The 25,529-nt window shown below is 46.5% G+C and overlaps 1 protein-coding gene across 1 annotated transcript in view; it reads left to right on the plus strand.

Annotated features, from left to right (window-relative positions):
• Window positions 1–14,430: 14,430 nt before the first annotated feature.
• Ckmt2 (creatine kinase, mitochondrial 2) overlaps window positions 14,431–25,529 on the plus strand; it is a 12,992-nt gene continuing 1,893 nt past the window's right edge. Inside the window, exons 1-8 of the mRNA XM_026783811.1 lie at window positions 14,431–14,582; window positions 16,115–16,313; window positions 17,675–17,770; window positions 18,238–18,459; window positions 19,589–19,674; window positions 20,585–20,708; window positions 21,556–21,690; window positions 23,465–23,590. Coding sequence (XP_026639612.1) covers window positions 14,431–14,582; window positions 16,115–16,313; window positions 17,675–17,770; window positions 18,238–18,459; window positions 19,589–19,674; window positions 20,585–20,708; window positions 21,556–21,690; window positions 23,465–23,590 — 1,140 coding nt within the window. The remainder of the gene's footprint in view (window positions 14,583–16,114; window positions 16,314–17,674; window positions 17,771–18,237; window positions 18,460–19,588; window positions 19,675–20,584; window positions 20,709–21,555; window positions 21,691–23,464; window positions 23,591–25,529) is intronic.

Consider the following 25,529-nt stretch of genomic DNA (forward strand, 5'->3'; position numbering starts at 1 on the left):
TATATATATATGAAAATTCTTAGAAGAGATTGTCCTGACACCCAGAGCTGAGTTAGTGAGTCAGGATTCTGCTGTTGAGGACAAACTGCAGAAAGAGGCCCTTTATCTTCCCTTTCCCACTGTGATGTGACTCACCCAGGCTGGAGGGACACAAAGACACAGGTTACTCACATCTTCCTCCTTGGCCACCTCACAAGGTGGGTCATCCCCGCCTGGCCCCACCTGGGGCCTGCTCTATCCACATGGCAAGTGGACTCAGGGACAGCTAAGGGAGAAAGGCCCAAACAGCCACTCTAATGTAGGCGACACAGCAGTGGCATGGTCACTCCTGCCCTTTCCCCTATGGGAAAAGCCAGTCACACGGCCACATGGACATGAGCTTGGGGGCTGGCGTTGATGAGAAGGGGATCGGAGAAATTCAACAGGAATCATGTGAGCTGAGTTTCAGATACTCGTAATGCTGCTGTGAATCACTCATAGAGGCTTTCTGTCCCTGTCACAGCCTCTTTATGACAAGCTTAGAGAGGAACAGACACTTATTTCCTCAACAAGTCCCCCAACTTCTGTCCCAACTCGTGTAAACTTAATCTGTAAAATACAAGCTGTGAAGGTAAGGGGGGGCAGAAGGAGCCAGAAATGTTTATTATTAAAAATAAAAGGAATTTAAAGTAAAATTTTAAATAATAAATAATTTATTGCTTAATAAATAAAATTTATTTTTAATTTTTATTTTATTAATTTATTATTTAATAAATAAAAGGAATTTGTGTGCATGTATGTTGTGTAATCATGCGAGTGTGCATGCGTGTGTGTGTGTGTGTGTGTGTGTTTGGCATTCTTCAAAAATTGACATTGCCATCCTCCCCAAACCTTGCGGTTTTCTGAATCTGTGAGTCATACTTTCAAGTCACCAGAACTGACTTTACAACAAATATATATGCTCACAAGAGACTTTTTAAGAAGAAGCCTCCACTTACCCTTCAGTCCCATGACCCGCAGAGGAGGCCACTGGGGCCCAGGAACTGAGACCCCGGATGACAGCATCCAGCTGGGACTAAGATCCTGGAGGATCATGAAGCAATTGTGGTTGGCACAATCGGATTGCTTCAAAGAAACAACAGAACTATCCAGAAAGCAGCTGAGCATATCACATGTTGAAAGGAAATCAATTTATAAAAACCTCCCATTCAGGGTGAGCCATGTCTTTTCGACAGGGAGAACCCAAGCTAACCGGGCTGTCAGGAACACGTGGTGAAGTGCTTGACCCCTAAGCACACAGCGGAGGAGACGGGATGTGTGCATGCACACTCAGGTGGAGACTTCTTAGCTCTTAGGAGACCCTTCCTGAGCTCTCTCATCCCACATCACCTCACTCACCTCAAAGGAGAACACTGACCCACTTAGGGGAACCAGCATTTCCTGTCCAGCAACTCTCTGAGCTGGCGGTGCCCTCAGTGAGAAAGGAGTGAGCAGGTGACATCGATGTGATTGCCTGTGTACGTGATGGCCATGAGAAGCCCAGGCAAGCTCCTTTGAAATGGCAGGGCTGCTGTCCAAAACCCGGGTGGTTTATTGCTATTCATAGGCACCTTTCAGTGACGGATGTCCTGGGAGGCTATTTTTAGCAGGGATAAGGTCTACTGGGCTGTCGGCTGGTCATGTAAGCTGGTGTGTATAGAAAGTGAGAAAGTCTAGTCTCTACTTCATAGAGCCTCATCTTGAAGATGATGGTAACGATCATTGTCCCTGAACCAGATAACAAGTTGTGTGGGCTTTCCCAATTGCTCCTGGTGCAGGAAAATCCTCTCTCCCCTCCTAAACAGGTAAGTAGTTTCCTCTGCTGGCTCTTGTACCCCAAGCTAGGACTGCCCTCCAAGTGAGCCGCAAGACCATCTCAAAGCAAGAACTGTCTGCAGAGCCAGCTGGCAGGACCCTTCGAAGGTCTACCTGCTCAAGGAAAAGGCAAACATTTCATAGAAATGGCAGGTTCTAGAAAGGACGCCTGGCCCAGTGGCAGGAGAGTTGGGAACTGGCCTTCAAGGACACAGCTGGGGGAGCCAGTGGAGCTGGAGGTCTGATTGGTAGGAGACTCTCCAGCCCCGCCCAGCACAGTGGCCTTTTCTAGCCTGAGCCCACAAGCTCCTGTTACACTTCTTGGCTGTGTGCAGCAGCAGGATCTGCATAGGACAGACTCCTCCAGCTTCAAGGTCAGTGAGATGATCAAAATGCTTCATTTCTCCCAGGAAGGACAGACCTAGAGCCAATGTGGTGAGCCCCAGCCATGGAGAAACACTTACTGAGAAACTGTGTGTGGGCCAGAGAAAAATGGGAACGTGGTATACCAGTATGGTTGCTCCTGCCTGGCATCACCTTTTCCCAGGGCATGAGTGTGAGCAGTTTGAAAAGAGAATCCAGAACCATAGCCTGGTGTGTCTGTTTCATAGCGAATCAAGAATTTTTGTGGGGAAAAAACTAAATGTGGAATTTTTGACCCTGAATTGGGGAAAGTTTAGATGTTACATTTTATTCTCTAATAATTTGCAGAGACCAGTCTGTTCATGTCTGTGAGTGTTTCTCTTCGGCTGCATCAAAAGAGATGCCTAGTGACTTGGGGTAAACTACCTAGAAGATTTTAAGCTCCTTGAGGTTTTCCAAAAGAGCAGAACAGTTACAAATGGTCCAGGTTCCATTTAATGGCTAATGCTAAGACCAGAGATTCACTCTTGAACATATTAATAAACTGAACATGAACTTTTGGAAGGCACTGTTTTGAGAAGGAAAAAGAAAAATAAGCTTCAAATGGCTGAGTGGCAGCCCACTCCTTACTCACTTGCTTGGCTCTTGGGGGAGGCTTATTACCAGTCCTGCCCTTGTCCTTATGTGTAAAGTTCATGGCTTTGGAAGCTCTGCTTTGAATGCTTGGGGTGGCACTTGCCCAACAAACCAAAGCCCCCTTTGTCCTCAGTGCTGTCCTCTGAACCTTCCTCAAGCACAGCCAGGTTCTGTGACCAGCACTGTGCTGTCTACAGCCTCTGAGGTGGCAGTCAGACAACGCCACATTGGTGTACTTTCCAGGAGGGTGCTTTCCCGTGAACATCTTTCACTTCCTACTGCGTCTGTGCCCTTCTGCTCTGACCTTTCATGGAGAGCGTGACATCAGAGATGGCAGGAAGACTGGCTCTTCGCCTTTCTACCCTTGCACCCCACTCTCTTTAGGAAGCACCTTTTTTAAATCCCTTGCTTAGAGCAGCTCATTCCTGTGTGCTAAGGTGTGCACAGTGTAGGCTCCACCAGCTTCATGAGACGACCATGGACTGGGGACCGAGACAGTCTCACTAAAAACGCAGCAGAGGCAGAAACAGGAAGCAGAAGCTAGGGGTTTGGAATGAGGAGGTGTGAACCGACTGGGTCCCCACTCCAGAGATCCCAAGCCTCTATCTCTGCCACAGCACAGAGGAAGATCTGTTTTTCTTCTTTGAGGTCACATGTGGAATCTATGGCTAGTATTCTGGGAGTTCTTTCTTGTTGAGCCAACTCTGAAGGTGACTGCCGGAGGTCACACACACACCTGCCTGAAGAGTCAGAGAAGATGACATCCCCACTCTGTCACAGCTGCTCAGAGGACAGGGTGGCCTTTAGGCCCCCATTCTCTTGAAAATGATTTCTCCTGACAGACAATTCTCAAAGGGATCCCAGGCCATCTTAACAAGCTGCCTGTCACTCAGGGAAGAACCCTCTGTTCTTATGACTTCCTATTTGCTGAGTCAGATAGAGAAGCCCAAGAGTGCCCATTAAGGTTGACCTTGCATCCTGTCATGTACGGTAACTGGATACCTTTGCTATCTTACAACAGGAACATCTTGGCCATTTTCTGCTTGCCTACATGACCGGCATCATGAGAATTTTCTCAGAAAACCCTATGGTGTTGGGATAGCCTCAAGGTCATCCTCTGTTTTGGGGTGACATGTGGCTCCCCCCCTGCTCCCTTTCTCCTATCCTGGCAAAGCTCAGACAGATGGGTGTGATGAACAGCAGGACCAGAAATAACTCTGAGTCAGCAGAAAGGCATACATGGTCTTCACCCCACGATAGCCAGAGCGAGCAGTAGCTCATGGGGCAGTGGATGACATTACAGAGCCAGAGAAGAAAATCAGGACCATGTCCTCCAACTGGGACAGGAGAAAAGTCAGAGCTCCTTGGCACTCTGCCTAAAGTGCTCACCCTTCTTTGATGAAGACAGAAAATGTAGGCATGAACATGATCCCAATACCTTTGGCTTAGTTAGGCTATGTTCATATACATCACAACCCCCACACACAATTTCCCTGGCGTCCTCTAACAGAGTCAGGGCGAGGGCAGGGTCCCTAGCTAGGCTTGGCAGGCACACCAAGTGCCTCGTGTCAGAGTGGAGTGTGCGCAGAAATGCCTGGATTCCTGGGCACTTCTGCAGAAGCCCGAGGAAGGGAAGAGAACAAGATTCAGATGTTCTGGGACTCAGTGAGGAGTCACATGCTCCAAGGTGACAATCCTTGTTGTGGTGAAAGTGTTTCTGGACTCTTGGAGTGACGTGGGAGCAGAACTAAATTCCTGGACTTACAAGAGCAATTCTCTTCCAGCCAAGGCAGGGCTGTAGATGAGGTGCTGGTGTCCACATGAACCTGGGTCAGCACCTGCTGACAAAGCCAACTTTAGGTGAAGGCCACTTGACTTCCAATCAGCCAAAGAAATCCTGCTGGATAGGTTATTGCAAAGTCTAAAGACCCCTGTCAAGCCCTGGCATTATTGGGCCAAAGTTGGAACTCATTACATGTTAGTGGAAAGGAAGAAGAAGTGGTGGTTCTTTGGCTAGATGAGCGGGGCTGGGGAGCTATTTCTAGATAGAAGGGAAGAACCAAGCAGTGGATCAGAGGTGGGAAAGATGAGGGGCTAAACCACAAGGCCAAGAAGCTGTCATAGACACTGCCAGCGCCAGGATCTGGGATGAGTGAGCCCATGTTTTGATTAAACTCATTTGCTGAGCTTCATTTTGTATTCAAAGATTGATCAACAAATCTTAAAGTATATAGTAAGCATATTCTGGGCTGACATCTTTTCCTCAGGGAGATGAATGAAATAAAAAATAATTAAGTTAAATGTTTAAGAAGATTTTTGAGAAAGTTGAGATGAAAAGTCCTTCAGAGGGAGCAGCCGAGGATGGCCAGGCATCTGGAGTCACTGAGGTAGTAGTCTCCAGGAGGGAGTGTAGAAGATCCACCCTAAGATGTTAGTGAAGGCGCCTCCTACAGCCTGCTCCTTCCTCCTCGCCATGCCCATCATAGGAAATGAGATGCTCAACCTCCCTGGGCAACATCAGCATCCCTTCACTTAGTGGGGCTGGCAGCTGCCTGTGCTAAGGCAGCCTACTCAGGACGTACTTACAGTGGGACCACGCTTGCAGATATGCATTCAAGAGTCAGCAAATGGACGTCTGGGTATTTCCCCACAATCCTTTATATGCTTTTCACTTTCCTTTTGAAGTCATGTGTGTGCAGATAAGACCAATCTGGAAAAGGAAGCAGGAAACAGCCATCAACACAAAAGTCCCAGGCTCACTGTCCCAGCATTGTGCTTTGGGAGGAGAAATTGAACTCCGAGGACATAGGACAGAGATAGATGGGTTCTCAGCACAGGTCTGTAGTATCAAGAAAGGCAGGAGCAACCAGCCTGTCAGAGGGAGAAAGGTCTTGGTGTGTGTTTAGAATCTGGAGCACTCTGCAGCTGTTGCCTCCACTCACCTAGACACATATATAATGACCCATTCCTAGATGAGGAAAAAAGCATCTCATAGGGATGAGTGCAAGCATTTTTGTAACAGCAATACATCTTATCTGCACACACATGCATGAATATATATTTGCCTTGTATAAGCATCAAGAATGCTTTTGAAGGTGGTTCATGAAGCACTAAAGGGTTAGTCTACAGCAATGTATTTGGAGGAGTCAGCCATTCGTTTTTCTCCTGCTGGAGTCCTGGGAAGCATCACTTCTGCACATCTGCATTCATGACTTCAAAAGGAAAGTGAAAAGCGCTTCCCAGAGCTGTCTAGGTGATTCTAGAACCAACCCATCAGCCACTCAAAGTCCACATTATAGGTGGCAGATGGGAGTCTATCAGGGTAGTACTCACCCGTGACCTCTGGCCTCCTTCGTGAACCTCTATCTAGACTAAGAAGGATCCTTTTAGTACAAAAGGAAGGTGTCACCCTGCCCTCTGGCTTATAGTCTACTTATCTTCCTTTCCACAGAGGTGAATTGGGCCAGCTAAGTCTGCCCTGGCCTGCAGAAGGCTCCTTGCTTTCCAGCTCTGGGGTACCCTAGGGCAGGAAGCAGGCCACGGGTGAGAAGATACCAGGGACACAGAGAAAGAAGACATTCAGTGGAAGTTATGGATGTGGGAATGCTAGAGTCTGGATGGATGTCCCTAGAGGACCCAGTGCTCCTGCTTGTCACATTCAGGGCCTGGGGGTGTGTCTTTAAGACAGAAAGGAGCTGAGACCCAAGGCTTTATCTTCCTGAGCAGATCAGGAAGGGGTGATCTGATGGAAAATAGGGTACCAGGCTAAAGGATCCCTGTGAAGAACTAGATGTGACCCTAGCGAGGTGTTACAGTTGCCCCGTCGTAACCTTGCTCTGTCTCTGGTAAGTTTATTTTAAGTGAAAAACCTGCAAATCCTTCCCTGGAACAAAGTCCACTTTCTGATGTTAGGGGCTTTGCTGAGGTGCAAAGAACATTCTCAAACACATCTAGAAATGACCGTTCAGAAATAGTGCAAGGGGATAGTGGCAGGTGCTCTATCTGAGTGAATCCCAGGCACCAGTCTGAAGGCATCCTTTATCACTAATGTCTGAGAGAGCTAAGACCTGGAAAATGCAGCCTTCGAGGGCCTTTCTGAAGACAACAGGTAATAACCATTACAAAACTGTCTCAAACCAGGCTCTGCTGCTCCAAAGCCTTTGTCACATGCTCCACCCTTGTGTACTGACAGTCATAAGCTCCCTGTCTCTACAGGAGATTGCTCAGGAAGGCTGTCAGGCAGGGATTTGAAGCAAAGTAAGTAGTAACTAGATAACTACTTCCCAGGCAGGTATGATGGCCTTTCAAGTGAGCGATACTTACACGCTCACTACAGGACATTTGAAAGAGCACATTCCCTCTGGAACACTTCAAGGGTCTCTTGCATTTCATCCGAGCATCTTCCCCTCCCCTCACAAAGCTCCTCTCCAGCCAGAGTCCCCGCTGGAGAGCATGAATCCACGTGGAGTCAATCACTCGAGCCCAAAAAGGGGGGGGGCTCCAAGATTCATCCGCACCCTTCATGCTCACATCTAACTGGGCACAAAGGCCCTGGACACCTTGGAGAATCTTCCACCGTCTCAGGAAGCCTTCCTGCTTGCTCTGCTCCAGTTTCTTGCCTGGATTACTCTAGAATGCATTGCCTGGTTTCTCTGTCTACAGATATTTTTCCTTTCCTTGCCCATTTTATCAAGTTCACCACAGAAGGTCCACCATGTACCACCCATGCCTTAAATGCCAAGATTTGCACCAAGGGCTCATTCAACCCTCACAACTTCTAGGAGGCAGGGAAGCCCAGATGTTAGCCCCATTTAAGTCTGTGGAAACTGAGCAGTGACTCTCACACCATCTATTAATCCTGTTTGATCCATAGCAGACCCATTGATTTGTAAGACATAATAAAGTATAACTACTAGAAAAGTAAAATCAACACATATGAAAAGTCAACTGAAGTTAAAAGCTTCAAATCAATCAAAGTGTGATAATCACTTCACAATATTGGTCTGGTGTTGACTACCAGTAGATCCACTAAAACATCTTCTCTGTCTCAAATGCTGTGGTATCTTCCTACCGTGTACAGAATCTCGGAATCCAAACCTCACGGCTGCTTTCCTCCAGTTATGTCTGCAATACTGACCCTGATGTAGACCTGCAGTCTCCATCCGGCCTCCCAGCCCTTCTGCTTGCTGCTTCTCCTGGCCCCACCTTTGTTCGTTCTATCCCCTTTGTCTCCAAAGCCTTTCCCTTGTTCATTTGGAAAAGGGACAAAGTTTCTCACCTCCTCCAGAAAGTCTTTCCTGTTCCATCAGGCATTTGGGGTCTCCTTATCTCTTTATTTTTACCTTCTCCCGAACTCTGACAGAACTGTTGAGGTGACCCCAACATCTGAAACCAGAATTCATTCTGTAATATTTGTTGAGTATAGGAGTAGAGGGAGGGATAATATGAGGGAGCAGTGAGGGACGAATAGGTAGATATACAGATGGGCAGATGGATGGATGGACAGACAAACGGATGGATGGATGGATGGATGGATGGATGGATGGATGGATGGATGGATGGGTGGATGGATGGGTGGATGGATGGATGGATGGATGGGTGGATGGATGGATGGATGGATGGGTGGATGGATGAAACATATGGCTTAATTCTTGGAACCTCTGGGCACAAATTATTTACTAGGTTGTTTTTATTGGCCATGCTCAGACAGGCCCTCATTTCTGAAGTTTCCGTGCTCTCAAGTTAAAGAGCATTGTTACAAATTATGGATTTCCCTGGGGCCACTGATGATAGTCACTACACATTCTAGGCATAGTAGTCCCCATTTCATCCAATACTTCAAATTCCACACAAATGGTCTCTTGTAGGCTCCCTGCAGAGCTAGATTGCATTTGTGGCTATGGTCCTGGATATTGTGACCTCATCCTTAAGATTCTGGACCTAGAAAGAGAACACAGGGCATATTCCATTTTTATTCATTTGTGTAGCATTCCGAGGTAGGTTAGGCTTGATGTTGCTGAAGGCAATGGGCACTTCTCCACCTGGAAGAGGCTTAGAAAGCCAGTGTTTAAATGGACACGATGGATACATCATGGTCTTCTGCTTCCACTCATGGTTTTGGGGGGTGTCTACTCAAGGTTTCCATTAGAGTTTTCAGCAGTGTGTGACATGGTACTAGTCTCTTGGAAGAGGAGGCAAGAATATTGGTGGATGGTTAAAATTTGACAAGGTCCCTCACAAACCACTACCAGACCATGTCATCTCAGAGCTCCTTGACCACTCTGGTCCCTAACACACAGTTCCCAGGAGAGGGCTCATGCTCAGGGTATGGCTGGTGAAGGCAGACTGCCCTGTGTGAATCCAGGACTCCTCCTTGCGGGCCACGTGCTCTCTGACACGGCGCCTTTCTTCACTTCCATTCTCTGACCTGTAAAACAGAGATTACAGGGGCATCTTAAGGGACCGGTGGGGACTCTGAACGAGATGGAGCCCATCAAACACTGGGATTATGTGCTCAGCATATAGTAAGGAGTGCTTTGGGGTTTCCTCCTCCAACTTAAGATCTCTGTAGAAACTTCCATACCTTGGATTGTTAAAATTTTCCAAATAAGTAATTTTTAATACAATAAAAAATTAAAGCCACTTTCACCTATATAAACTGGTCCCCCTCCCCCTCCTTATCGCTGCACACTATACCTTACCAGTGAAGCATGTCAGTGTTGTTTGCTCTGCTTGGTCTTGAACCTCACACCCTGCTGACCATCTTAGTCTCTTTAATAGTTTTCCTGGGAAGGGAGCATCTGGGGCTACCCTCAGACTTTGTTTCTCCTTAGGGCTGCCCAGAACTCTGTCGAGGTACTGGTGGGCCCATTCTTGTCCCTCTGTTGTGGAAAACCTGGTTGATAAAAACCACTCCATATTCCTGAGTTACCAGTGAGGACAGAAGGCAGTTAGGCACCCAGCAGCTCTGGTCCTTGGGAGCCAAGGGAGTCAGCTCCATCCAAGTACACCACGATGTTTTCACTGCCTGTGAAAGTAGGATTTTTGCCGGTACAGAATGGATAGTTGGGCCAGTTGCTTTCATCTTAGTTGTGTGGCCTTAAACTGTGAAACTCTCTGTTTCTAAGTCCCCTGCTCTGTGACGTGGTATAATCTACCTGTTCTTGGAGGCTACTGTGGAAACAGGCTCTTCAAAGCATTCTCTTGCTTTGCTTTTCTATGTTATCAATAAATGAAAAAGGTTACAATTACTGTTGTGCAATATTGAGTGTATTGCTCCAAGGAGCAGATTGGCCAGACCCGCACAGCTGCTGATTTTTATTGGGAGCCAAAGGAGAAAATGTTTCTGTACTACAACAAAACTAACTGACTTGGACAGTGTACCCTAGCTCCTGTGAACCCATCCAGGCGTTTAATAAGAACCTAGCAAGTGTATGTCAGTGGATATGAGTGCCAAGAAAGCTGCCTACCAGCCCTGCCTTCCCTTGGGGGTGTAGGGCTGGGCCTGCATTCCTCACCCTCCCTAGTGCTCACCTTGCTCATACCTCACACTCTCTAGCACACAGTAGAGTGGGGAGACATAACAAGGTTTTCTAGAGTAGATGGAAAGAGCCCCCTTTTTACCTTAGAGCATTTCGTTTGGTAAAATGTGTCATTATAAGCTATGTCTTTGTCTCTTTTAAATATACTGTAAAAAGTTAGAGTAGGTACACACCTATATGACCCTCTGAAGGCAGAGGCAGGAGGATTGTGAATTCAAGATCAACCTAAGAGATATGGCAAGACCCTATCTCAAAAAGACACAACAAAACCAAGTAAGCCACTAGCCAGTTTTGCGACCCAGAAGCCATTGCTTTGAATGTAGACTGCAAGAGAAACCATGGCCAGTAGCTGTTCCCTTTCTCAGTGGGAAGATAATCGTCTTATGTAGGTGCTTGGCTCTGGAACTGTAGATGTACCTGGTGCATAGTGAACTGGAGATGTACCCATTCTTTGAATTAAAACAAGTGGCCGGCACACACGGCATCCCAATTCTGAAGTGACCTTTGGATGATCTCTGTATGACAGTGGTGCCGCCAAGTCCTCTTCCCTGTGTTTCCTTGAGCACATGTCTACAATGGATTCTATCTGCTTAGCTGTGTGGAAGGATGAGGCTCCTTCCATCTCTTCAGTGGGTCACCTAAGACATGTATTACTGGTGAAACACACATTTAGTAATAGTGCTTTAACTTGCCTTCCTATATTTTACAGAAGACAATTTCTGGGGAGGCAGGAGATTTAAATATTAGTCCCTCAACACTTATTACTTGTTGCTCATTTGAGTCCAACACCATCCTTCTGCTCAGTGTGAGAAAGAAATAGATGATGATGGTGGTGGTGGTGGTGATGACAGAAAGGAAGGAAGAAAAAGCAAAGATACACATTTATGCTCTGCTCTCCCGGGAGGCCCATTTTCTATGGGGTAGTCACTGCAGAATCACCATAGAAACTGCCGAGGATGGCTGTGGTGGTACCCAGTAAGCTGATAACCTGTTGTCTCTGATGGTTAGAAGTCTGAACTGGTCATCCTGGATGGTGAGCTGCTCCTGGACACAGGAACCTGAGCAGGGAAACAGCAAGAGCAAATTTGCTATCTCCTATGTTTGTTGTTAGAGGAAGTGTTTAAAAATCTACCTTGAAAAGGGTACAAGCTCATTTGGAAGCAGGGCCTGAGCTTGAAAGGTAACAGATTTAAAAATGAATGAGAGATTCTCAAAGCAAAGGATCCTGTCTAGATACAGAAGCCCTTGTGGGAATGGATGTGGTGAAGGACCTGTCCTCACTGTTATGAGTGACACCTGAATGCCATATCAAACTGTAGTATGTTGATCCAGATGCCGACCTATATGCCAGCCTCTTAGGACAGAAGGCCTGTGGTGATCAGACGCCACTGGGCTCTTCATGGAAATCATTCTCTCCCTGTCTTCCTAACACTGATTCTTCAGAGTCCCTGTTTCCAAAATCCTCCTACCATCGAGTACATAGACAGCCGGAAGGAAGAAACCCAGGGTAAAGAAATTTGCCTCCACTGCAGATGTGAACACGCTTCCTGTTAGCTTAGGGACAGCATGCTCTGCTGCATGCTTGGGCCCCTACTGCCTCGAAGGCGATTGGTTAGAACTTACCTTCCTTTGCTGAGTTTATAGCAAATCTCAGGGTGACAGCATTGTCCCTCTGCTTGGGAAGCAGAATTGAGACCGTGACAACACCAAGGTGTGGACTGGTGCCGCCAGCTACAAGTGAGGGCCAGCACACTTTAGAACATCTCCATGTTCTTAAAGGATACGGGCAACATGGAAGCCCTACAGAGGGCAGGGAAGTGTATGTGATGAGGTCAGTGTGTTCAGCCATGACAAGTCCCGAGGACAGCTTCAGAAATGTACCGTTAGGATGGAGAGAATTGTATACAGACATTAACATAGAAGATAAGGTGTCCAATAAGCTGATTTCCTAGGCCAATGTGGAAAACATCTTCATAAATGTTGAAAGTCTGATGCTTAGTCAACATGTTAGAATTTAGCAGAAATTTCTTTGAAGAATCCTGGAATTCAGATGCTTATCAGTTCCCCCAAATTTAGTCATGGAAGAAAACTGAAATCAGAAGGATAAATACAGACTACCATGCTACACCCTATATGAGGGTCAACCTTCTCTGGGTGACTCGGGCTTTCGGCCATAATGGTACATACCAAAAGCTCTGGAAAGCAACCAACCCACCTAAACTTGGGGCACCTCGAAGTGAAGGCCCAGGAACACACACCCAAGTTTAGAGGAACCCATGTTTTCCTCATTTGAACAGCATGGATACCAAGGAGTGGGAAAGTATTGACAAAAGCTTTTCTTTGTTGTCCACTCAGAGACCTACACTAAGTAGCTCCTGCCAGGTGATCCTGCAAGGCTTGGCTGGCCCTCCTGACTTCCGAGCAGCAACAGGGCCAGCAGGATTCTTTCTATGCATATTGAATACCGACTTTCCTGGTTTGCTGAGAGTTATATAAGCACAGATTAAGGTTTGCACACACTCTCCTTGTTATCCACATTTCAGGCCACGCTCCACTGCCAGGTTCTTCCTCGAGAATTTATTTAGTAATTCCTTTGTTGTTGATTTGTCTCTTATTTGTATTCTTTCAGTCTTGTGTGAAATGAGTCCATTGCCTTGTTGTCTCTAAAAATAATATTTCTCTAAACTTATTATTGAAAAATTAGCAATATCTATTGGTTAGCATTGGCTTAAGGATCAGTTTCTTCAGGGTTTGATTATATTACATTATGCCTCATGTACTTTATCAGTTCTGGATAATTCTTGGCCATTTCCTTTGAGACATCACTCTGTTTCCTCTGGTGTCTCTTTCTGTGACTCCAACCCAGCTTGTATCCAACTTTCCCATTGTATTATCAATCATATTTCCTAATCTATGTCTCAGATTTTCCATTTTTCCTTTTTCAGCTATGCCATGTGCAACTGTTCAATTCCATTGTCTTTCAGGGTTTTTTTGTTTTTGTTTTATTCTTTGGTGTGTTTGTTTCATTAGGGTCTTACCATATAGGTAAGCTAACCTAAAACTCACTATTCAGACCATTTGGCCTTAAACATGGTACAATTTTCCAGCCTCTTACTTCCAAGTTCTAGAATAATATGTAAACTACCATACTTGGATATCTTGTTCATTCTTAATGGTCTCTTGTTGCTTCATTGTAATTATAATTCTAATTATAATTTTTTTAAGTAATTTAATTATTCATAAATAACTTTGTTATTTAAACATCTATCTAGAGGTAGTCTGTGCGCTTGTCTAGCAATTCCACAATGCACAGTCATTGGATGACTAACTTGTTATCATTTTGTCTCTGTTGTCTCCTTATTTTTATCTTTCGGGATGCTTGGTGATCTTTGGTTTGGAGCTTGTTGTTTAATCTTAATCTGCAAGAATCCAAGACTAAGCTAAATATGAGTTTTTAAAGCAAGATTTTGAGTCTGCTTCTGCTAGGAGCTAAAGGATGGAATTTCGTTAACTTTGAACAACTGTATCCCCTTCCAGGGATCTTAAGCCAGAGTTTGGGACACACCACTCCCATACTGCTGGCACCCCAACCTTTTGAGTGAGAAGAACCTTTGCCCTTCAGATAACCCAAATGTGTTTGCTTGTTACTTTGAGCTCTGATACAAGTTTGTTTGAGGTGTGGGACAATGGTCCTCAGAGAATTTCAGTACCTCTTACAAGTTCAGAAATCTGTCTTATTCAGAGTCTAGTTATATGGTTGAAAAGTCCAAAAAGCACACAGTTGGTCTAATATATAGAAATAAATAATTTTTGTTTATTTTTCTCTGTAATTACTGGAGAAAATTATTTGCGGACCCACAAAATATGAAAACCACTAATTTTCCCAAATAATGCAAAAAAAAGAATAAAAGGAAGAAAAATAAACAAAGCAAACAAAAGGGCCATGGTCCCTGCTGATTTTTTTCTCGCCTGTTGCTCTCATCCAGCGGTTCAGGGCTTTCTTACGATGCTGACTGATACACCTTCTTTGCTTCCAGACACTCTACCAAGAAGAAGGATGGCCAGTGCCTTCTCTAAGTTGCTAACTGGCCGCAATGCATCCCTGCTCTTTACTACCCTGGGAACCAGTGCCCTGACCACTGGCTACCTGCTCAACAGGCAGAAGGTGTCTGCTGATGCCCGGGAACAGCACAAGCTCTTTCCCGCAAGGTGAGTCCTCCCGGCTTTTAATAACTCTGAGTGTCAACCAGACGCTTCTCTCCTGCTGGAAATAGTCATTGAGAGGCCTCCTTTTTGTTTGTTTGTTTATCTATTTAATTCTATCTCATTTGTTTGGATGTGTACATGTAGTACCTGCAGAGACCAGAAGAGGGTGTCAGAGCACCTAGAACTGGAATCATAGACAGTTGTGAGCCACCACGTGGGTGCTGGGACCTGAACTTGGGTCCTCTGGAAGAGCAGACAGTGCTCCAAACCACTGAGCTAACAGACAGTGCTCTATACCACTGAGCTATCTCTCCAGTCCCTGAGAATTCTTCTTTTTGTCTTTCCAAATGGCCAAGCCAAACTTAATCATTTTTGAAGCTTGTTAAGCCTAATGACCTGTGACAAATATAAGGAAATAAATCCTCATTCTTGCCCAAAGCTTGCCATCCAGTTAAACAGTAACAACAATGATAGTTCACATTCACGGAACGAGCATTTACGTTATGATGTATGTTAGGGTTTTTCACATGGGAAAGGATTCATTTTAACATCCTTTGGTGATGGAGTGACTTTATCCAAAGTCATGTGTTTAGTGCAACCAAATGCAAACCCAAGCCCCTTGGTAGCAGACCTCCCTCACTGCTCCACCATGGTATTGACCTTAAGCGTGACCATTAAAGTATATCGCAGAGGGGAGGTGGAGGCATGTTGCGCAGAAGATGAGGTCATATTCTGCTGCCCCAGAACCTCACTGTATCCAACACACCAGTGCCCTGAGTAGTTTGAACTGTGTGATTATTTCCTGGGATTCCCACATAGGTAGGAGTAGAAGAAAAAACAACTAAGATTCTCCAGGAGACATTTGCTCTCTGGTAGCCTGGGCATCTCTGAGGGAAACGGAGCAAGTATGAAGCCCAGGAGCCACTGAGGGGAAAGCACCTGTGTTTAAGTCTGTGGTGCTCCTCACATTCTTCAGACAACAAATAGCCAGAGTAAGACAGCGTCCGATGCGGTGTTCTTCTGCGTGTTGGAATATCCCAACAAATATTTGCCAAAGGCTTGTGCCCATGGCTGGTCACTGTTCTGGAGACAGGACAGGGCTCTCTTGTCATGAAGCTTGTCCTGTAGGCAAAGGACAGAGAAGTAAACAACATTCCAGATAGTTCCATCTCTGTCTCTCTCCCCACCACAGACCCATGAGAACAAATTCGTCGAATCTTACCAACACTTCTGAGTGGAAGAGAAATCTGTAAATGATTTCAACTCATTTTCTGACTTTTTTCCCTCTTTCCCTCTGTTGTTTCTATAGTATCATGGGTTTCCTGGTAGGTGGGGCCATGTCCTCTCTCTAGCGGCCACTGGCTCTGGTGTTTATCTTAAGTCTGTCTTACTCAAGTCAGGCCTTGTAGGCATCTCTATCCAATGCCCCCTGTGCCCACTAGGCCAAGAGAGCCTGGTTGAGGGTCTCAGGGAAACTGAATCTCTGATAGCCCTTACCTGGGGGCTACTGGTCCACAGCCTGTCTCCTCCCACAGTGCAGACTACCCTGACCTGAGGAAACATAACAATTGCATGGCCGAGTGCCTCACTCCCACCATCTATGCCAAACTCCGAAACAAGATGACTCCCAATGGCTACACCCTGGACCAGTGCATCCAAACCGGAGTGGACAACCCCGGCCACCCCTTCATAAAGACTGTGGGCATGGTGGCTGGTGACGAGGAGTCATACGAGGTAAAACAGAGGGCGGCTGGTTCCAGGGGTAGGGCTACCCTGAGTGTGGTTGAGGTGCACTGTCATGGGGCTACCCTGAGTGTGGTTGAGGTGCACGGTCATGGGACTCTATCTTTCTTTAGAGTCAGCTTTTTGCATTTCCAGGAAGACTCCAATAAAGGGAACTCTCACAGAATCCTTGGGAGTCCTTTCTGGAATTCTGGGATGTATAGCTAGCTAGGGACAAGACTTTCTTTGTTACTATGCCAGTGTCCCTCCTCAAAGGGAGGTTGCATGACAGAGTTCTCTGAGCCTGTCAAAAGCTATGTTGGTACAATAAATAGATAAATAGATAGATAGATAGGTAGATAGATAGATAAAATTGAATGCTGTGTATTCACCAGAAAGACATCCAAGTGTTTGTATCTGGATCTGTTGGGTAGGGCTGGATTGTGGTCTGTAGTTTGAGACTCATCTTCCTATTACTGTAGCACAAGCTCCTGGGCTCACCGAGGTTCTTGGATCCAGCCTCATACTTGGTGTGGAGATAGAGTGTCTACTCATAGCAGAGCTCACGACCATACATACCTGTGCCTCGCAGGGCAGCCTCATCACAGTGACAAACGCCTGCAGACTGACTCCCTCATTCTCTGTCTCTTCTCTCTCCTGACATAGAGCTAAAGGCAGCATCTCAGGAAACTTGCCATCAATGGACTAGAAGGGTCATCCTAAATAAACAAAATAGTGACTCGTTAGCTTGTAACAGAGACAGACTAAAGCTATCTCTTTGATCCCAAAGCCCTTCTTTCCTCTTCCCATAACTTCCAAGTCTGCAGAGAACTCTGTTATTAAATGTAACTTCTCTTGACCTTACTTAATCTAAAGGCTACCCGTGTCTATTTGGCTCATTTGGTTGTTTGGCTTTTGGGTCTGACAGTCTCACAGGGTGACGGGCTCTTGTTTTGCCTTACGGTACAGTTGGCTTCCCCAGACTTAGTGCTTTGCTTAGAATCTCAGAACCTGGCCTTCTCCTTTGATCAGAACACTTGCTTAGCCTCCCACCCGCAAACTGGTGCCCTTGGGTTCTTAGCCACCAGGTCTTCCCATCCAGTGTGGTAACAGTGAGCTTGGCAGAAACCTTGCAGGGGTGTTAAGGGTAGAGTCCAGCCCCGTACCCTGTCAGCAGCGAGGTGACTCTGAATGCTCGTCTCTGGGGCCCGCTTGCTCTTTTCATTCTTGTCCACTAGCCCACTCTTATGCGCATGTCCCCCATGGTAGCGCGGAGACTTTCGGAGAGCTCCACGAGGAGAAAGGGAACAAGTGAAAGCAAAAGTCCTTTGCTACTAGGCGAGCCAGTTACAGAAGGATATTCTCCCCTACAGGTGTTTGCTGAGCTTTTTGATCCTGTCATCAAGCTCAGGCACAATGGCTATGACCCGAGGGTGATGAAGCACCCTACGGACCTGGATGCATCCAAGGTAGGGTCCAGCCTCCATTTCCAGCCCCACCCCCCATGATGCAGTTACTTCCTGAATCCATAGGCAGAGGAGGGACCCTGAGAGCCTCTACCCTGGTGAGAAGTCCTGAAAGGTCTACATAGCTTACTGTCCCCATATCCTTGAGGTCTAGGGGAGGTTTAGAGGTCCTTTAAAGGGGCTTCTAGGGGACAATCAACTGACGGGAACTTTAAACTTTCCTACAGTGTTTTGCTCCAACCAAAACCATCTTTTCCAGACACCACCTTAGTTAACTAAGGTCGCTGCCCCAGAGCTGTAGACGTAGACACACCCAGATGTAGACACACCCAGGCGTAGACACACCCAGGCGTAGACACACCACGTTCTGCGCAATGCGGTGCCTGAAGGTTTTTTCCAGGCAAGCTTCAGGTCAGAGGACTGTGCTCCGTGGCTGCCACGGTGACCCTCCACTCTGCCCCACCCGGCAGATCACTCACGGGCAGTTTGATGAGCGCTATGTGTTGTCCTCCCGGGTGCGCACTGGTCGCAGCATCCGTGGGCTGAGCCTGCCTCCTGCCTGCTCCCGGGCGGAGAGAAGGGAGGTGGAGAATGTGGCCATCACTGCCCTGGAGGGCCTCAAGGGGGACCTGGCTGGTCGCTACTACAAGCTGTCTGAGATGACAGAGCAGGATCAGCAAAGGCTTATCGACGTGAGTAGCTGATAACTCCCCGGGGCTGCTGGGAGGGAAGCTGGCCCACAGCTCTGCCTTGGCCTCTACCCACATAAGAACGGGGCCCGCGGGGCTGAAACTGGCCCGGGACTTCCACGGCATCTGTGTAAGAAAGGAGCTGAAGCTTTAAATCCTGTCAAGTCAGGGCTCAAGTCTAAAGAGGAGACTTCAGTATGAGTGGTGGACGGGACACAAGGGGGGTGGGGGTGAGTGGGCGATCTGCCTCCTGCCACCTTCGAGAAAGTGAGAACAGTCGGGTATGGAAATCCTGTTCGTGCCTACCACACCCTAAGAAAACTCTGGAAGCAGAGAAGATCAAAGGAGGAAATGAAGGTGCTTCCCCTGACTGGAACGGAGCCGGTGGAGGCTGCCTGGAGACACTCATCCCTGACGCCTCCCAGTACCCCTGGGATCTCTCTAGCTCTAGAGTAGACAATATACCAGGCTCTTTTTGGTTTTGTAAGAGAAGGTCTCGCTATGTAGCCTACGTTGGCCTCAAACTCACAGCAATGCTCTTGAATCAGCCTCCCGAGGGGGTCCCTTTATGTCCTCACAAATTAAAACAGAATGCATTTTCAAAAGTGACATTTAACTAAACTCCACAAAAAGGAGAAACAAGATTCTGCCATCTCAGACACTGGAAATGGCATGAAACATCCCATTTCCAAGCCACAGAGAACAGCTGTGTAGTTGGTACACCTCTGTCTCCTGCTGTGTGCAGACTCCGCAGTCCACCTGCCTGCCATTACAGAGCAAACCCTCATCTTCCTTAAGCAGCCACCCTACCTTCCTGTTCATGGGTGAGCTTCCTCTTGGGCAATAGTTGAGGAGATATTTCTCCAACCTTCTCCAGCCCTTCCTGTCCCTAGTCTCCAAGGTCTCCCACTTGGAAAATCTAGAAGGAATCCTCACATCTGCTTGGGATCTTGCCTCAGTGTGAGCTCTGGGAATTCGCGTTTTTATTTTTAAAATCTCTCAAGCTGTTCCAGCTCCCAGTGAATCTGAGTTACGCTGCCCAAGAGGCCTCTTTATCTGTTGAGACTTGATCACCTGGCCCATGCCTAGTCTTACAGATTCTTCTCTCTGCTTTGTCCCCTTTGGCCCACAGGACCACTTTCTGTTTGATAAGCCAGTGTCCCCTTTACTAACATGTGCTGGGATGGCCCGTGACTGGCCTGATGCCAGGGGAATCTGGTATGGATGTAGTTTTCACAGTTACCCTGTGTGTGGAGAATCTCAGCTCTCCTGCTTCTTCTAACCCGAGGTTGCCGTGAACTGCAGTTGACAGCATGTCTGGCTTGAGCTAAATGGGGAAGCCAAATCTACTTGAAAACGTCTGTGTGTGTGTGTGTGTGTGTGTGTGTGTGTGTGTGTGTTGTGATATTTTTTTAAAAGAGTGACAGGAATGTGAGCTGGTTTGCATAAATCCTGCATGGGGAAGACTTCAAAATACTTCATATTAGAGAAAATGTTTGTGAACTTAGGACAAACAAACACAAAATGAAAAATTAATATAGAAAATTCTGATTATCATATGGATAATTGATAATATTGATACGACACATCATTCCTAAAAGGAGGAGTGGCTATTTAATGTATGCACATCCTTTATAGAAGTCCTCAGCCTACCTTGACTCTGTTGTCCCAACTGTCCCCAGAAGGAGCTGAGGAAGAATGCTCACAAAAGAATAAACAGCCAGAGTTTATGTATCAAATGCATGTAAAATCTTGGGATGTAGGTAAAGTTCCTCCACCCTTGTCTCCCATTTTTCCAAGAACCACAAGTTTGTGGTTGAATCTCTTAAAAGACAAAACAGTCCTAGCATCGGAGCTAAATAGGTGAGCTTGTTTGAGGAACAAGAGGAAAGGTTGTATTCTTGTGGGGGTAAAACCCTGCACAGCATCGCTAATGGCTGGGTTCCGTCTCCGTCTCCATTCTGGGAGGTGTCATTATTTTGTAGTCCTTGTTCAGGCACAGTGAAGAGATAAGGGCCATCTAGGGAACGGGGAAGATGAAATACAGCAATCAAGCTGCAGAGGGAATGAGAATTTTCAAGTGTTGCGGTAAGCGCAATTAACAGCACCACATTTCTGTCTTCGTTAGGCATAATTATGACAAGACATTTCTCATCTGGATAAACGAGGAAGACCACACCAGGGTAATCTCAATGGAAAAGGGAGGCAATATGAAACGAGTATTTGAGCGGTTCTGTCGTGGACTAAAGGAAGTAAGAGTCCATCATGGGTTTACAGACATCATGGGTTTTAAATTATACTGATTATTATTATTATTATTTATTATTATTATTATTTTGAACATATGAGTATTTTGCCTACACTGCCTGTGCCCCACATGCATGCAGTTCCCGTGGTGGCCAGAAGAGGGCGGCAAATCCCCTGGACTACAGAAGCAGATGGTTGTGCACTGCCACGTGGGTGTTGGGATCCAATATGGGTTCTTCTGGAAGAGCTGCCAGTGCTCTCAAGACGGGAGCCATCTCTTTAGCTGCTATTTTGCATTAAAAAAAAAAAAAGATATTTTGGTGACTTCCAAAGAGGAACTCCTTTTTTTTCTCTAAGAATCAAATCTTCCAGAGCAGTGCTTCCAAAGGGTGGGGACTTTTCTCTTTGCATTATTTTCTCATTCTATTCTAACCCTGGAGAGGGGGTGGTATAGATGGGGAAGGGTGGGTGAGTGGAATGACAGAGGTAGAAATGGGTGGGAGTGGGTGGGTGAGGACCGTGGGACTGGATGGGACAAAACAGAACAGATTCTCACAGACTTATCTGCTGAGAATTCCTACGTTCTCCTGCAGTCTTTGCATGAGAAAGAGTATCAACTGGTATTCATTGGGAGCTTAGAATATTCTAGAGACCATGTTTAATGCTTTTCATGGCCACCCGATTTGCTAGGATCACTTTAATACACTATAAAGGAGCTCTCAGGGCCAAGCACACAGAGGCACTACAGCTGCTCTCTTGTGCTCTGCTGGCCTCTCTCTGGCCGTTTGGGATGACCCGAGGGTATAGATATTCAAGAAGGCTGCCATCTGTTCCTGGCTGTTGCATTTGTAGGTGGAACGGTTAATCCAAGAACGAGGCTGGGAGTTCATGTGGAATGAGCGGCTAGGCTACATTCTGACTTGCCCCTCCAACCTCGGGACTGGATTGCGAGCTGGTGTCCACGTTAAGATCCCCAAGCTCAGCAAGGTAAGGGCGTGTGACCAGAAGCTGGGTCTCAAGACTCAGCGCAGATGTGAAAGCTTTTCAGAAGTGTCAGAGTTCACTCCTTGACCCTGACCTTTGCAATGGAACAGGGCTGGCTTAAGGTCACTTGCATTAGTTAGGATAAAAGGTTCAGGACCTGGGAAAGGGGATGGGGACTCAAGAATAGTGCGTTTGAGTCTTCATCATGTAACAGGGTAGGTGCGGGCTGCTGCTCTGCTCCCGAGGGTTCCCCTCTTGTCCTAACAGCTGAGCCTGCGTCAGAAGCACCTGGAGGGAGGGCTTGGGTAACCCAGATTGCTAGGTCATGCTTGTGCAATTTTCTTTCTTTTCTCTTTCTTTCTTTCTTTCTTTCTTTCTTTCTTCTTTCTTTCTTTCTTTCCATTTTATATTTGTGTATTTGTGTTTTGTGCGGTGTGGGGGAGTATGTGGGCCCACAGTGGAGGCCAGAGGAGAACTTCCAGGTTATAGTGGTCGAAGGTCAAAGTCAGGTCATCAGGGTTGGCAGCAAGCACCATCCAGGTCCAGGGATTTTTATTTCTCGCAAGTTTTCAGGTGACTGAGGCTGCTGGCAGGGGGCCTTGTTTGGAGGATCGCTCCGAGCATTTCCCTCATTTGCATAGCCACGGTCATTCTCCGTGTTCTAGAACATGAGAGGAGAGAGCATGTAGGCATGTCCACGATGAGGTTTGAGGTGTAGGGAGAACACATGTAGGCATGTCCATGACGAGGTTTGAGGTGTAGGGAGAACACACGTAGGCATGTCCATGACGAGGTTTGAGGTGTCAGGAAGGAGGTGGCACACACAACTTCCGCTCATTCTGTTGACAAGAGCTCAAGCAGCAAGCAGCTGCATCTTCAGCTCCATGGCTGGACAGAGGTAAAGGCCCCAGACTGGGAGCTAGGCATTTCTGCCACAGCAGGCAAAGTACATCGAGGAAGCTTAAACAAGCTTAGAAAACTGTGCTGCCTATCAAGATAAAGGTATGTGATTTTTTGTCATTAAAAATTCTGATGCTAAGAAAAGTGATTCAACTTCATGGTTTTAATTATAACAATGAAACAGGTGTGCAGGTGAGTAGCAAACATAGAAAAGTTGGCACCCACATGCAAATATACATGTGTATATTTATATGAAGATAAACATGGGCCAAATACCCCAAATTTAGTGGCCGCTCAGCCAACTTCTAGCTTTCTGACTTTGGGCAAGTTAATTTCTCTGGAGACGTTTGCTCATCTGAAGTATAGGGCTTAGTATAGTTTCAGTTGTTTCCGAGGAGCTTATATGTTAGAGACTTAGTCCCCAAATTCATGTCAATGGCATGTGTAACCTCAGGAGGTAATGGGGATTGCTGAGGTCATAGCTCTGACCTCCGTGATGAGGTTAGCGGCGGTCCAGGAAGAAAGGTCTAAGCTAGCACACCAGCTCTGTCCCACTGTGTGATGCCCTGTAATACGATAATGTGGCAAGAACGTCCTCAGCAGATGCCACACGGGCCAGCTCCCGGCTCTTGGACTCCCCCCACCCCCGAGCTGGGATCCAAAAGGGCTTCTGTTATTTGTAGGGTACCTGGTCAGCTACGTTTCTTTCCAGCACCAGAAAATAGGCTTTGATGGGCTGAAAATAATACCCGCTTCATTAGGTTGTTGGAAGGCTTAAGCGTTCCAGCCAGTGTGTCCAAGTATGTTGTAAATATTTAAGAGCTCCTACCCCGTATTACGTCTTTGCCCACGGCTGCAACAACGTCCCTTCCCCTAGGACCCACGCTTTTCTAAGATCTTGGAGAACCTGAGGCTCCAGAAGCGCGGCACCGGCGGTGTGGACACTGCGGCGGTGGCGGATATATACGACATTTCCAACATAGATCGGATCGGTAGATCGGAGGTAACGTCCCTCTCCCCCTAGCATGGACTAACGGGGTTGGCCTAACAGAAAGAGGGCGTGGGAGAGCGGCCTCGACAGCCTGACCTCAGCCACACACTTCTCTTTCCCCACTGGGTCCCGAGTTAGCCTTTCCTTCTTCAGTGTTTCTCTGGCATGGAAAATAACACAAGAAGGATACACAGTTCATTCTGAGCACTTGTGGGAAGTGAAGGAGCCGTAGTGGATCCATTGTTATTGACCAGCCCCCGCCACTCCCCACCCCCAAGAGCTTTTAAGGAGCAGGGTTTTATGCCCATAGACTCAGGGGTGTGCTGTCCCTCTGAGAGTGGAAGAATGTGGAACGCCCTCGCGATTCTGCATTGCGCTTGCTCAAGACCACTTGCTAGCCTCTTCATTTGGCATCGTCGATACTTAAGAGTTTCTAATGCATTAGTTGTGAAGTTTAGCTAGTTGAAGGGATTTGTGGTAAGTATGTGTAAACACGAGCCTCTAAGACAATGCTGAGGGACTCCTGTGAGTTCCTGAAAACGACAGTGGTCACTGACGGGCAGTCGCAGGGGGTAAGATGGGTCTGGAGAGCTCACCTAGGAACGCACCGCACCAACTGCTAAGGGAAATCTGCTGTTCCAGGACAAGCCTCTCACCCAGAATGCAGAAGCTGTGAGAAGCGGGATGTGAGGGGCGACCGTAGAAGGTCATTCTCTCAATTTCTGTAGCAACTACCAAACATAACTAGTGCTTATTGCAACCTTCTAAAGGATCGTTATAAAAGCTAGCAAAATGTCTAAAAGCATTTTCAAAAACGTGTACTTAATCCAGCAGTCCTCGTCATTTTGAATATTATCGGAATCTTTTTACTCTTTTTAATAATTGTTAAGAAACTTTTAAAGATAGCTATATATTTTTTATTATAACATCTTTTACAACTCATGAGTATTTTATCTCAGCAATAAATATTATTAAATAACATGAGTGGGGGTAAAAAAGCCTTTTTAAAAAATTATTTTCCTTGTGTCAGTTTTTTAAAAAAAATGTTTATCTTATGTATTAGTGTGTTTTTTCTGAATATATATATATATATATATATATATATATATATATATATATATATATATAGTGCTCTTAATTACCCAGAGATTGAGAAGAGGGCATCAGTGCCTCCCAAACTGGAGTTACAGATGCTTATGAGCCACAGTGTGGCTGCTGGGAACCAAACCCAGGTCCTCTGCAAGTGCCCATAACCGCTGAACCGCCTTTCCAGCACTGATGGCGGGTCTGGGGGGGAGGTAACTTCATCTGAGCCGCCTCTCCAGCACTGATTGGTGGGGTACCTTCATGGTGAGGCTCTTGCCTGGCAGGTGCGAGGCCCTGGATCTGATCCCAGTGCTGTGAAACAAACAAACGAAAACAAAAATTCGAAAACAAAACAAGAAAAATGTTTTCATATCCAAACACATTTTTGGTGATGGCATGGTAAAGACTTTCCATTGCATATTTACTGTTTTCTGATTGGTATTTTTATCGACTGGGGATAACTTGAATCACAACTCTAGTCAGGATTATTTTTAGGGAGGAATCAGATAAGTTATATATGACCAGTTTCCCTCCTGGAGTGAACGAGAAGCCCACCCGCTGGATCCTGTCTAACACAGGATTAGGAGACTGGGGGCTTAGCTGCACATAGCTTGCTCTCTTACCTAACCTTCTCTCAAGGGCCCCATTTCCTTCTGAATCAAAAACATTGGGAAGGGAACAGAGCCCCATCCACATATGACCTGCCTGTTTCACCACCTGTACTCAGTGGTCCCTCCTGGACTGCTCTTCCCTCTGAGGGTATAGCCTACGTTATACCTCCTGGACTGCTCTTCCCTCTGAGCGTATAGCCTACGTTATACCTCCTGGACTGCTCTTCCCTCTGAGCGTATAGACTATGTTATAC

The sequence above is a fragment of the Microtus ochrogaster genome, chromosome 19, assembly GCF_000317375.1.
Source record: "Microtus ochrogaster isolate Prairie Vole_2 chromosome 19, MicOch1.0, whole genome shotgun sequence".
In the NCBI taxonomy this organism is placed as follows: Eukaryota; Metazoa; Chordata; class Mammalia; order Rodentia; family Cricetidae; genus Microtus; species Microtus ochrogaster.